The sequence below is a fragment of the Rhinolophus hipposideros genome (genome assembly GCF_964194185.1).
Source record: "Rhinolophus hipposideros genome assembly, chromosome: 6".
Classification (NCBI taxonomy): Eukaryota; Metazoa; Chordata; class Mammalia; order Chiroptera; family Rhinolophidae; genus Rhinolophus; species Rhinolophus hipposideros.
The window spans coordinates 67,158,665-67,174,006 of NC_138052.1; the positions used below are offsets into that span (position 1 = coordinate 67,158,665).

Here is a 15,342-nt window from a genome sequence, read left to right on the forward strand (position 1 = left end):
TATGGGTCATATGCTTCCAGGAACAAGACACTGGAGTATGTCATCTCATGTACATCATACCACTAAGTACTTTCTCATACTAAAATTCATTCATTCTTTCAGCAAATATTTTCTGAGTGCCTACTATGTGCTAGGCATGGTATCACATACTGGGAAGCCAACAGATGGTAAAACACTGTTCCTTTCTCAAAGAATTCATGGTACAGTGGAAGATAGAAAGTCAGTGGACTTTAGATAAAAATATTTAAATTATTCCATTCATTTAGCTGAATTCTGTTTAGGCTTTCTACCCACTCCTATTCTACAAAGCCCTTCCTAAAGTATTTTCATGTAGAAACAAAGAAGGCTTTAGCCATTAGAACAGATCAAGGCTAAGGACGAGACAGAAGTTAGCAGATATCCCAGAAATGTCATCAGTCTTTTCTGAGAAATGAAAAAACAAAAAACAAAAAAAACAAAAAAAAGGGGGGGTGGAAACTACTTCTTGGTTATTAGGTATTTGCCCAATAATCCATAGACCAGTATTTCTCAAACTGGTGTCCCTGTCTACTAGAAATCTACAGATATAATCTCGAGTCCTGGGAGAATTAAAAAATTTTGTGTTTTCACTTTGATGATCAAAATTGCTTATACTGAGGTAGGCATATTTTGGATAATCTGGATGACATTTGTGACTGAATATTGCCATGGGACTTTGGCTACCAGGTTTGCATTTACAAGACAGTGGTGCCAAGCGATCAGAGATAAATTTTCAAAGTGTAGGTACCTGGCCCTAAGTCATCTCAGGCCCTTGATGTTAAATATAATAGCAACAGTCCTTTTCTGCCACTCACAATTCTCTGACCAATCAAAAACACAAAACTTTTATTTTGTGGTACTATTTTGCATAATGATAATGATGAAGTGAGGATAATGTATATATAAATTACCATGGGCTAAAGGGAAGACAAAATAAATGGATTTAAAAAATAAATTAGGCATTTTTACTAAAGCATAAAAGATTTCATGATTCACTCCAAGAACGAAAGTTTTACAATAGTTTACAAATAGAAAATTTGGCAGTAGAATCGTCAGGATATACTCCATGATACATTTTTTTTCTTCAGCATTGTATTTGGGGGTGTATTATTCAATTAACTGGCTCATCAAAACAATGAATCAGTAGGTTAAAAATAAGCTATTTGTTAAGAAGGAAACATTATGACCATGATAATGCCAGAGCTGCACATCATGACCATTGATGCAAAATCAAAACAATCAAATCAAACACAAGTGAAACAAAAAGCACAAATATATCTTTCCACTGACAATGGTCTCAACACTGGTGATATGGCTTTTGAGAAACAAAATCTCACATTAATATCATTAATGCAAATGTTATTTTTTTTTTGTTTCTACTTATTTGTCTTTTGGTTTTATAGTTTATAAAAGCTGTAAAGATAAGAAGTTTATGCATATTTATATTTGACACATTTATGTTTCATTAAAATAAGTGGTTAAAATAAACATTGTAGATCTGCAATACTTCTTTTCCTTTTAGAATGTAAAATAGATTTGGGTCCTAACAAATTTCCATGAGTTCACTCAGTATCTGAAATAAACATAACAAGTTTGCGACATAGTATTAAAAATATTGTTAAAGATAGCTGACTTGTTATAAATTCATAGAGTTAGAAGGAATCTGTGGCAGTTCTCTAATTTCTTTTTTTACTGCCTTCACCTTAATGAAGAAATTCTATTCAATCTTAGTGGCTTATAATGAATATTAAGGTTACATTCAAATAGCATTGTATCATTTGACCCTCTCTGCATGGGTATGTTTCTCGCTCTGTGCCCTTTAGAGTACATTCTAGCACTTCCTCCATTGGACCTTCTCACAGAGTCACTCAGTTACATCTTAAGTTCCTCTTGAAACACGAGTTTCTTGAGGGCAAAGCCCTTCCTTCCTCCTTTACCTTTGTGTTCCCCAAGTACCTCCCACCATGCTGTGGACACAAGGAGCGCTCAGTAAAACACAAACCAGGCACTGGATCAGTTAATGCCAAACTAACAGATTTGCTTCCAGCATATTTCCCCGAGTCCACTCAGTGTTTGGAATAAATTATCTTGCTATAAATTTTTTGTTGTGGCAGAGAAAAAGAGAATCCAAAAGCTGATATCAGATTGTTAACTAAAACAGAACCCACTGAGGGAAGTTCAAAGACATAAAGAGGCAATCCCCTTAATAAGAAAACTTACAACTGTTTAACAAGAATGCCAAACTATATAGTGACAACCTCAGGAAAAAGTTGCTGGCTACTGCTGTCTCTCAGATGCCCATGATATTTAGATTTCTGTAACCACTTCCTCCAGGGCACAGAACCCCAGAAGATAAACTCTAGCAGAAGATCATTTGAGGACAATGAACATAGTCTCAAGACCGGAATTCCCACACAAAATGCTCTCATCGAAACCAAGCAATATTTTGGTGAAGTTAAAGAGGGGCACGTGATCAAAAACAATCAGAAGCAGCAATGCTTCTAAACCACAAAACTCTCTGGATTGCAGACTCTGCTCACACATGGTTCCTGCAGACACAGTTCAGTAACACCTTCAAAAATACATGTTTTTAAAAACTGCTGAGGGCAATTTTAGAGAAATCCCTATGACTTCTCTAATGGTAAACGTCAAAGGAAAAAAATTAGCATTGATCATTCACACTTTTTATTGCAGTCACAGCGTATGAACTGACTTGAAGGATAAAGGCAAGCAGTAAAGAGATCAACTTTTCTTTCTACTTCCCATTTATATAAACTAGATTTGAAAATATAGCTCCATTATGGTCACATGATTCTTATGAAAACACAGAATTGACATTAATTAGCCATATGTTTCAGGGCAAAAATTTGTTATAAATGGATACAAATCAGTTCCTTGACAAGGATTTACAGAGTTACTTTAACTCTCTTCTGGTTTCCTCGTTTTGAAATAAGCATAGTTATAGTGTCTGCCTCAAAGGTTGTGGGAAGAATTAAATGAACCAATGCAAATAAAATACTAAGCATAGAACCTATTACATAGTAGCGCTCAACAATTTTTAGCTATTGAGTATATTATTAGATAGGCCTTATAATTATTTCTTCCTTTTCAACAGACAGTATAATTTTTTGAAAACAAAGCCAAACTAGATGCCTTGTGACTGACTCTTTATTCTGTTTCTGTTGCTAGCAAGTTGTGTTAATCATGCTGTTTACCTTGGTTAATTCCACAAATATTTATTGAATACTTCTATGATATGCAGTAGATAAGGTACTGGCCTCTCTATAAAACTGAAATAATGCTGTGAGTACCAACGAGATAACACATATGAAGGCTTTACATTTTTCGTAATTAAACAGATAATGGGAAACGTTATTCTCAATAGAAGCAAAATTCTATATAAAGTAAAACCATGTTTACTCTAAAAAGTAACCACTGGATTCTAAAAATAGGAGTTATTACACACAAAAGAATCTGGTTACAAGACACCTTACCTAAAGCATTCTCACAGCCTGAATCCTAAGCCCATCATTATGCTAAGGAGTTAATACCTAGGGTATACTAGAATATATAACTAGAGAATTTTATTTTCTTTTGATTTATAATATTTTATCATGCATTCATTAAACAGGTGTTTTAACTGAAAATACATTTGGGAATTAAAACTAAGTAGTGACTTATTCAATGGGATGTAATAATAGTATCCATTTGTATGTAGGATACTATGTATGAAACAAGGAGGTTTTAATTTTATCTGTTAATTTTTCTAAAGACAGTTTCCATGACTATTTAAATCCATTAAGAGACAAAAAACAAAAAATACACAGTATTAACATAGAAGGTATGCATATTTTGTTTGCCTTGTAAGAAATGCTTCTGATTTACTAACAACTTAGCTACGGTATATATCTAAATACTATATATGTAAAAACAGATTTCATTAAAAACCATTTTGTGCTATCATTAATGATAATGCATTGTTTTCTATGATTTTAGAATGGCTCATTATTCTTTTGGGTTTGGGGAAAGCATTGAGGCTTGATTCTGTACTGATTATTTTAATTTAGTCCACACTGTTTTCTTGATAAATGCAACAGAATATAGCAAAAATCAACAGTGAACATATATACCTAAAACATGGTTATTCATCATGCTAGAAAATAGTTTGGAAACCCTGACTGAATTATTTGTTAGCAAAAAAACACAATACTTTGGAGAAATGTTCAGTGGATGAACATGTTTTTAATGTGGGAAATCTTCCAAAGTTACATCAAAGAACTATAATTATGAAAAAACAACTTAACAAATACCTGGGTGTGATACTTTAAAAGAATCTTACCTAATTTTGGCTATGAGACTTCATATTTTGGGCCTTTTTAAATCTTAAGAGACTGTCCAGTTAATAGCTATGAGATTCCATGCATGTAAAATGTGAAAACTAGACATACATGATATGTATGTCAAAAGCCTATATACAACTATACATTAGCATATCCATTAAAAAAATTAGTAGCAATTATTCCTTTTACGGAAGTCATAGAATAGATGACAGAATCTAAGAATCTGTGTTCCTTACAGTCCGATGTAGCAAAATCCCAAACCTCTCATTAGATCTACAAGATTTGTTGCTTGTGAAGATATTTTAATACACCTTTGGATGGCTTCTGAAATGTTATCTCAATGGCACTGCCATGATGTTTTGATTCTCAGTAATTTCTGCTGAACCTTGAGCCAGAAGGCTCTGGTCTCTTTGTGTAGGCCTGGAATGGTCAGGACTGGTTTCATCGTATACATGTAAAAGAATTTAGAGCAAAGATTTCTGTAGGAAACAACACTAGAAAGCCTTCCCACACAGAAGTTAATCATGGAACAAGAGACCCTTCCTGCATTTTAACTATGTCCACAAAATCACATAGTTCCATTTATACATATGATCAGTCTCAGGGACAGTGATTTTGAGAACAGAGTAAATTTACGGAGAAATTACTTTAAACTGAATCTTTGTGATACTGTAGGGAAGAATACACTATTACTATAATATGAATGTAAATTTGTTGTATGTTTGCTACTGCTTACATAGTAACAAGTGCTTTAAGTAAATTATTTCATTTAATCTTCAAAAGGAGCCTGTGAGTTAGAAATTCCCATTCTCATTTTACAGATGAGGAAACTATGACTTGGAGGTGCTAAATGCTTCATTCAAAATCACTTGACAAGTAAATTGCAGAGTCAGAATTCAAACTAGGTCTGTCTGACTACAAACCTGAACTCTTAAGATCTATGTATATTCTACTACTTCCTAAGGGTCATTATCAATAGCTGGTCTCCCAGTGAGAGACAGACCAAGATTCTCCAATGATTAACAAGATCCCCCAATGATTATTACTATGTGGTGTCAATACATTATTTTAATCAGGTAGTTTTTTGTTTGTTTTTAAATTTTATTGGGGAATATTAGGGAACAGGGTCCATCATCTCCAACTAGCTGTCTTTCAATCTAGTTGTGGAGGGCGCAGCTCAGCTCTATCTCCAGCCACTGTTTTCAATCTTTAGTAGCAGGGTGTGCAGCCCACCATCCCACGCGAAATTGAACCTGCAACCCTGTTGTTCAGAGCTCACGCTCAAACCAACTGAGCCATCCGGCTGCCCTAATCAGGTAGTTTTAAAAATTCAATAATTATGTCCATGTGAATAGTCCATAGAAAAATAATAGTTCCAATCCAGGTTTCCTGTTATCTAAATGTGGTACTACATTTAGAAAGTCTGTCATGTTGGTTCTAGACATCTGAGTGAACAGTAAACAATTAGGAGAAGACTATGAGAGAGAGCTAGGCAAGTCTTAACAGGAAATCTCAGAAGGCTCAGCAGAAGTAAATGTATGCTCTTCTGACCAAGTAGCCCAGGTGTTAGCTGAGATTCATATATCCAGCATAATATTAAATGTGGAAAAATTCACTTGCTCGAAAACTGGACAAGAAATAGTTTAGAAATTTTGAACCCTGAGATTTGTTTTATGAAAGCCAGCTTTTGGAAACTTTAATTTTTTTATTTCTTAAAACTTTGTATTGTTTGAGAATTTCACAATAGCATGTGCTATTTTTAAAATAAAAAAAGAAAAAACAAAACCCAAAACAACAAAAAGTAAAATTGAGCAATAACAAAATTCCAGAGCTTTTAAAATAGGATGATGGGAAGAAAGAGAAGGTTCTAGTCTGTGTTGGCTTCTATTCTGGTACACACTGAGACATGAATACATTTGTCTTTGATGGTTCAGAATTTGACTTCCAAGTTACTAATTTACTAATGACATAAAAAAAGGAACGGCCCAATTTTTACCAGAATGAAAACAATTATCACAACTTACATTCTTCATGACAAGGGAACTTATTTAAGGAGCATTAAGGAGGAATCAATCTGGAGCCCAAAATAATTATCATTGATGCCTGGGGAAAGCTGGATTAGTAGGGAATAGATTTACTGGCTGGACCTAAGAATCACATAAGAGGCGAAATTCTCAACTCTTAATTCAGTTTTATGACACTGCGATCCTTGTTCATAACACAATGCTGGACTAATACCAATGCCAAAAATTGTATTGATTTGTATTCATTACATTCACCTACAAAATACTGTTAAAGAGTTGTGTTTTTTTAAATGAATATATTTGTCTTCCAATAAAGTATAAGAATATTTTATTTCATCTTTTATGTTAATGTCATAGCATACAAAAAGCTTCTTAGCATGATTACTGTTTTTCAATGAGAACCAACAGTAGGTATATAGGAATCCAGTGGGGACACTACCCATTTGGTGGTGGTGGAACTGACTTTAGGATGTTGACTTTTCTAAGGAAATAAACCTCTTCTGAGATTAAAAAAAGAGGACAACTTCTGAGAATTCACATTTGCATAACAGATCAGGTTAGTGGGAGCAGTGATTTAAATACAGCAGTGGAAAGCAAAAGCCATATCCCATTGCACGGAAACCACAGCCATTCCACAGAAGAGAATACACCAGTGGAATGTCAGGAAGAGGAACTATTCATGGATACAAACGAAATAAAGTTTGTATTTATCCTATCCTCTAGTTTAGGAGGAATCACAAGCAAAACAGGAAGAAAACGGAAAGTAAGGAGGTATACCTAGTTGAATTTCCCAAGGGCTAACACTTTCTCCTCATGATATTGTGGAGAAAACAAGAAGGGATATTTCTTTTAAGTGGCTGTGCCCCATGGATGAGGAAGAATGCATCCAGAGCCACACAGCTATTAGGAACTCTTGCTCAAGATGTTAATATAAGGTTCATAGTTCCCTTTGACACACAAGTAGTCTACTCCATGCATAAATCTTTTATCAAAAATATCACTGAAGCACGAGATTAAAGAACCCCAGCTGGTTCCCCACCCCTGTGTCTGTGGGAATGCTTCTTACAATGCAGTTTTTAACTATATGAAACAGAATGTTCTCTTAGATATAGTACAAACTTCCCTATTATGTTGTTATGATAATAAAAATGCTTAACTACCAAAAACTTCTCAGAAAATAAAAGTACACTGTGATACACATTCTGTGTAAGAGGAACAGCATTATCTCATTGATTTAAGCTCCTGCTTCCTTCTACTTGTCATGACTGCATATGCTTTTTATGGTCAAATTCAGTAAACAGTTTTAGAAAGTGTAAATGAAAACTTATAAATTAGTTTTGGAATAAGATGGAAACCTAGCAAATGATTTCTTAGCAATTGGTTACCATATGAGATCTACCTTAGAAGAAAGTTTGTGCTTAACTGGGGACCCCGGGAATCATTAAAAAATAAACATCTTCAGCAGATTAGAGACTTTTAAGAGACTGAAAAGCAGGGGGGAGAAAAAGCCAAAAAAACAAAACTGGAAGCTACCAATGAGGTCTGCAGCTTTTCCCTCTGTTAGGATCTGTTAAGGTTCTGTCAAGTCATTAAAGAACAATGTGAATGTCAGGTGCCTTGTTCAGGTAGATTAAATCATCTGATTTCTCTGAGAGTGGAGATTTGAAAACATGTTACATTGGTGTAAATAATAATGTGCAGAGCAGAGCAAAAGTGAAACACTTCTTGAGGTTCTGCTTTCTTGTTTTTTTGTGGGGGATGGGATATTTTCAAGACAGTTATTGACTAGGGATGTGCGCGCGCGTGTGTGTGTGTGTGTGTGTGTGTGTGTGTGTGTTGTGGCTGGAGTTGGTAGAACACACAGTTTTCCTCATTTTGTGATTAGCAAAAAAGAAGGGATTTTGTTTTGTTCATTTTGCTTGGTGTCCCAGAATCTCTAAGATCTCTCATTAGACACCTGAGGAGCTCATTTCTGTAGTTTTATTAACTACAAGTTCTTACACAATATTTTCCAGTGGACCACAAACTACTGAGTGGAGGCCATAATATACAAATATACAAAATGATAATGTATAATTTTTATATTTTTGTCTGATTTAGAATAGCATTTTTGTCAGGTTGGGGAAAGCACTGAGACCTGAGTTAGATGTTAACTAATGTGAAACTGAGATTTCTGTATAAGCAACATTTATAGTGTCATAGTTGAAATTATATGTAACTTTAGCTTTTTTTATTTGCTTTTAAAAACTTTAGAAGGTAATGACAACTTTAAAGATATGAGAGACTGATGGAGGGTGGGGAAGGGTGAAATGGGTGAAGGGGGTCAAAAGGTACAAACTTCCAGTTATAAAATAAATAAGGCATGGGGATGTAATGTACAACATGGTGACTATAGTTAATAATACTGTGGTTGCATATTTGAAATTTGCTAAGAGAGTAGATCTTAAAAGTTCTAACCATGAAAAAAATTCTGTAACTGTGCATGGTGATAGATGTTAACTAGACTTACTGTGGTGATCATCTGGCAGTATATACAAATATCAAATCATTATGTTGTACACCTGAAACTAATATAACTTTATATTTCAATTACACCTCAATAAAAAAAGATATGAGAGACTGAGATCATAAAAAGGATATTTGGTAATTTATTTTCAAATCAACAAACATATATATGTATGTGCGTGCATATATATAAAATACACACACACAGACACACACACACATTCACTATGTGCAAAGTGCTCTTCTAGATAGTTGAGCAGTAAGAAGAAATAATGAAGAGTTGATTAACATCCCTATTTGTAAGGAGCTTATAATCTAATTGAAAATAAAGCATAAAGACCTGAAAAATCTAATTAAAACACAGAAGTCATATACCAAAACAGTACAAAAGACAACTTGATATATTACATAATTATCAAATTAGTGTCTAAACCAGAACTTATTATATCTAGCTGTGCCATTGAAATGAATTATGTGGAAAGGTTTTTAAAAAATTAAATGCTCTAGGCCTGATTTACATTTCTGGGCGGAGCATGGGAGAATAGGGGGTATAAATACAGAGAAGGGAGCAGAATTGTGGGAGATGAGACCTGGTATTTTGTACGTTCTAAAACTCCCCAGATGATCCTGATGAAAACAATTTGAAACAATTAAGTTGAGCAGTATTTGAGAATCACTGCTGTGGGTCAGGATGGCACCCCTGAGGATATGTATTTCTGTTAGGTCTCTAAATATCAGAGACCTTGACCTAATGTTAGCTCTCTGAATGTTAGGTCTCAAAGACCTTGACTTACAGACAGAGCCATGTCTGCAAGAAAACAACACAATGTCTGTTGGCCTGCACCTGCAGACAGAGCCAAACTTGTGATAACAGAAAACACTACAAAACAGCTACTGGCTTACAGGCCGTCAGCATTTTTTGTTCAAACAATGCTACCCTGTCAGCACAGCCCCTATAAATCCCTCCTCACGCCCTCCCTCGGGGCTGCAATCTCCTCTAGATTCAGGCCGGGGTGTAGCCATCTTTTGCTAAGCCCGATATACTTTTCTCTCTTACAATAAAAACTTTCTTAACTTGCCTGACTATGCGCATTCCTTTACCGACCGACCGATCAATTTCTACCAGTAAAAATGGCATGTACACCAAATGGGCTTTGAGTTAAGTGAGATTTTCAGCATTAACTCATACCTTTTCCATCTCTACTGAGACACTGAGGTTGAGAAATACTAGCCTAGATCATGAGAGCGGGAGTCCACAGAAGAGCTAAATGGCATCATGGAGGGGCAATTTGCATTGATTTTAAAGGAAAGATCTTGCCCAATAAAGAAGGGAAAAACTTGCCAGCGAAAAGGAACAGCATGTATTCAGGAAAGTAAAACTGGGCTTGAAGCATGATGCTTTGAAGTGTTCTTTAGAAGACAGTGTTCATGCAGGGGAATGCTGCACTCTGGAGAGTATCAGATATCTCTCCTTGGGTTCCACTGTGTTTTTATTATGGAAAAATGTGAATACCAAGTCTAGGATTTTATAAATCTCGTTCAATAAACTCCATGTTACTTTTGTTTACTCAAGTTATGCTCAAAAAGGTTAGTATCTTATTATTTTTATTATAATTTGCACATCTAGGATATGTTCTTGGCTATGAATTTTTGTTTCTTTTTCATATTCCTTAAAGAGGGTTCTAGGTTCTTCAGTCAAGTTTATTCAACCTTTGTACTTAACAGAGAAAAGCCAACATTACAATGACCTGGTGTGGACGACATACAGTGTTTGTGCACAAGATGTCTTTGTTCAGAATGCTAGAAAGAAAGAGTGAATTTCCAAGAAGATTATCATTGTTATTGAAGATTGAATAGTTGGGGCTTACACAACTTGAACCAAATACCAACATTGTGGTTACCTGAGTGAGTGATTCCTGGTAAGATCAGGTTGACGTTCCTGTAGAATTTCAAAGATATTGGGCTGGCGCAGAAATGCAACAATCTTGTCATTGTAAGCTGAAAAAAATCAGGAAATGTAACAGTATTTTAAAAATCTGTTCTTAGTTTTGTGCTTATAAATTCAAACTTTTAAAAATGCATTTTTCTGGTTAATATTCCTAGTATTCAAAGTCAAAGTTTGGAACCACTACAAATGCTTAAATTCCAATTTGCGTCTACCCTGTTATGAGTACCAGACTTAGAGTTACTAGGTATGACTTACTTAAGCACTCATTGAACTCATCTGACGAGTCATATCTGTCATCAAATTGCAAGATGAACTCACCAATAAGATTCTAGATAGTGAGTGGTTTAAGCTACTGCTTACCAAACTCAACTTCATAAGTAACTGTAAGAAATGGAAAATTATCTTCTAATTAAATATCAGCCATGCACAGAGATAAAGAGGCAGCACAAGAGTCACCAAAATGCAGTAGTTGCCAGCAACAGCTACTACCAAAATGCAGAGGACAAACCATTCCTAAATTCTATGTGGAAATAAATGCCATTAAGCCACATGGAGCTCTTTACCAAACCAACCACACCAACAGCAACAACACAATTAGCATTATCAACTATGTACATAATACGTTGAAAGAAAAATTTATATTAGTTAAGCTAATGTCCACAGAAATGTAAAACTATTTAATTAAAATTTATTAAGTGCTCTCTTAATACCTGTTTTTTTATCAAGAAAAGTAATTTGTTTACTTAAGATGATTCATCTTGATATTTATTTATAATCAGAAATATAGATACATTTAAATCACAGAACTGAACGTCTGATTTCTCAAACATCAGAAATCCTAGTTTAGTCATCACTCCTGTGTTCATAAATACGGTCAAGAAACATGCCTCACCTAAAGTAACAAGTGATCAAACAAAAGAAATATAATTCTCTAGGCATTCACCAATTCAAATTTAGATGCATCATGCTTCCTCTACATATACATTTTAGTTAAATATGAACAAACTTTAAAAAAAACTACTGTTTGCTAACATGGAATCCAATTGTCAGACTCAAAGTGTCCCTAATTGCACATTTCAGCATACATCAATAATAAAACCATGTTTATAACTGAAATTTTGTCAATAGGTTTTTACATTCCATCCACGCTCACAGACTAGATAACTTTTTAATGGCAGAATAAAACATACACTGCTTACGCATACTTGGACCCAAGATTTTTTCTTATCCAGTGGTTGTCAAACTTCTTTAGGCCATGGGATTACATTTCATTTCATGGTAAATTGTTTCTTACAACAGTAAAAATTTTAAAGTAGAAATAAGCAAATGGAGAGCTCTTCAAATTTAAGATGGAGCAGGGAGCCCCCATGGCCCCCTGCCAGTCTGTCTACTTCACCTGGCTTAGGAACTCGGGGTTTGAAAACTGATCCACTTCAGCCTCATCATTTTAACAACTCAAGTTGTTCTTTAGGCCTATTTGCCTACAATCATTTATTTTTATTTTATAATTTTGCTCCAATATTTGCTATAAAAACCCTTAAGAAGGTGCCATCATTGCTTTCTTATTTTGTGACGCTACTACAGGTTCACACACCACTGAAATGTTGTCCCAAACATCAATATATACTAAGGATATGCTTTTCCAAATTTGTAATTTGAAATGAGCACATAATACCGTTGCTTTAACAACTAATTTAACTTCAACAATCTAATGCAATGGCTCTACTCAGACAAGGTAGAGTAGTACAAAAAAAAAAAAAAAACTCATCCTATAGGATTTTATAAGATGTAAGTACTTTGAGATTCAAATCAATTTCTTAGGGTTAATGGAAGAGTTTCTCAGTACATGGCAAAAGTAGCAGGCTGACAATAAGGAAGCATCAGCACAGAACGCATGGTACATACTGACATGAAAAGCAAAGATGAAGGTTTCTGGAAAGGGATGACATACCCACTGGAACCATGTCTTGGTACTGTGGTCTACTGACTGTATTGAACGTACTTGACGGCCTGGGAAGAACTGGTGGTCCTGCATGCCGAGAATCTTCTCCTACCTGCAAACACAAGCATCATTTATGTTCTGCCCCAAGACTGAGAGTACTTTGTATCAGCAACCCACAAATACTTGACAAGCATTGGTAAGTACCAGCCGAACAGAACAGATGCCAGCCGAGGAACTGACACAGGATTCTCCAAAGCTCTGCTTTAGTCGCTGAACTGAGGGGAAGGGTTGAGGGATCCAGGTCCTTGAGAAGGGCCAGGGAAAGGACTATTTACCAAGTGGTGTAGGAATAGTTCCATATGTTTACAATTATTGGGTCTTTAGGCTCTAAATAGCAGACCTGCTCATCAGGAATAACTTCTGCATTGACAGAACACAGACCTGCACAATACAAGCAGAGAGAAGACCTGAGTGGTTCGAAATATATTAGGGCAGTACCAGAATATACCTTCTTTTGGCCATGGCAGGTCAGGGATTTCCCTGCCTCAGCAGAGGGCAGGATGAAGAGGAGCAGTCTTCATGTGAGTTTCTGAGTTGCTGTTATTATCTCCTTAGAAACAATTCACATGCTTATTAGAGCACCCAGTATAACAGCTCTTTCTGGTTTGAAACTCCCACACCAGAGAGCTAATCATAGCAGGTGTGGAGGAGCTAAGTAGGGTTGCTCTGACCTGAATTATTTATTGTACCTATTATAGACTTAGAAACTCATACATACAAATAGATAAACAAAAATATCCATTAATATTCTTACCAGAAAACTCTAACATTGTTTTAGCTCCCCCCACCCCTTTATCAAAGAAGTCTTTTAAGCACTAGAACAGTAGTATAAGAGAGTAAAAGAACAAAAGGCAAAATAACACACTGGATTTATAAATTGGTATTTTTAAAACAGAGCTTCTTCCCCCACCCATTTAAACCTTCACAACCATTTTATGATATTGCATCAGTTAGGTGTTTGGTGAGTTTTCTAAAGGCTCTAAAACTGGACATATCATCCCCACCCTACACTGCCTGCTTATCCTTCAAGAATGCTCTCACTCATTCAAAGCGTAGTTCCAACAGCTGCTCCTGGATGAATGAAGCCTTCCCTTCCCTTCCCTTCAAGCTGACATTAAATGTGACCTTCTCTGGGCTCCCACAGCACTTGGTGTACATTTATAAAGCAGCTGCCATTACTAACAGTTTTTAAAGCATTTTTCACTCATATTTTTGTTCATTTGTATTATACTTAATCTCATATTTTCTCTCTTTACTAAGAACACAGGAACATATGTTGTTTATTTATGTCCCTCACACCAGCCATCATTATTTCTACACTATAGATATCTGGTATTCATTTGTTGGATGGAACAGATACCAAAATTTCTACTACCTGGAACGTTTCCTAAATGAGTATAAGAGAGTGACTGGAAAGACTCATGTATGCAACTAAAAGTTTCTCACTCTGCTTCTCTTGAGTTATTGGCTTTGAGGAATGAAGTCATCCACTCTTGGGGGAGATTCAATCATTAACTACACCTTGTTTGTCACTCGCAGAACTTATCATTTCAGTACCCCAATATATACTTTTCCTGATGTCAGTATACTGCTATGTGTCATCATTTTCCAGAACAGCCAAAGGTCTTCTCCTTGACACCCCACTTCTTCAAATCAGACTGTCAGACAGTAGGTGAGCCCTGACAAATACGTGTATCACGGCAGGATATGCAGGCTTCCAACAGGGGTGTCAGGATGCACATTTCCCCTCCAAAGTTTCACAATGCTGGGGGCCAAATGCTGAGTATTTTATGGGGTATCTCTGTTCCATTGCTCAGTTTCCATCAATATAAAGAGAAATCTTCCTTCAAATTTTAACATGTACCTAGGATCCCTCTCCCACAACAGGCTACTATTAGGCTCTGAAAATAACTGAAGTTCTGAGGCATAGGGGTTAAAAGAAAATGTAAAGATAGTTATTAATCTGGCATACGCAGTCCTGACCAGACTGAACAGTCAGCTTCCTATTGTAATGGCAAGATAAAGCAAATGGGTAAAGTGCACTGACATGTGATAAAGTCAGGTAGGGCCCTGATTATACTACACATCATGCACAAAGTCCAAAGGTGGGAGGTCTGTTTTCCTTTTAAGGTAAATGCTGTTAACATCATCCAGTTTACCACTAATGATTTAGATGACAGCAAGGTAAAGATTTATTAGCTACTCATAAAACAAATATTTTTGTAGATACTTCATCCTGCAATAGATTTATATATCATTTTTATATGAGCTTCTCATGTATACTCTTCTATGTTTGCACCTACAACCTGCAAACACACATGATGCATTACAGCAAGTATGCAAATCATGAGGGGAAATTCCAAGAGTGGAATTTTGATGAATCAAATCCAGTTATTTATTGCATTCATATTTTTTCTTATAATAGAAGGTACAAAAATATTTGACCTACAATATAATACTGAAAATATATGCATATAGTGGTGGAAAAGGCATCTTAAGGGGGAA

General features: G+C 35.5%; 1 protein-coding gene across 5 annotated transcripts in view; it reads right to left on the bottom strand.

Annotated features, from left to right (window-relative positions):
* Positions 1-15,342, bottom strand: part of HECW2 (HECT, C2 and WW domain containing E3 ubiquitin protein ligase 2) — a 338,658-nt gene that overhangs the window by 55,179 nt on the left and 268,137 nt on the right. For all 5 annotated transcript variants that reach the window (XM_081052009.1, XM_081052010.1, XM_081052008.1 and 2 more), the window contains 2 exons: positions 12,787-12,889; positions 10,789-10,885 (listed from right to left, as the gene is read on the bottom strand). In XM_081052009.1, the coding sequence (XP_080908135.1) occupies positions 10,789-10,885; positions 12,787-12,889 (200 nt within the window). The remainder of the gene's footprint in view (positions 1-10,788; positions 10,886-12,786; positions 12,890-15,342) is intronic.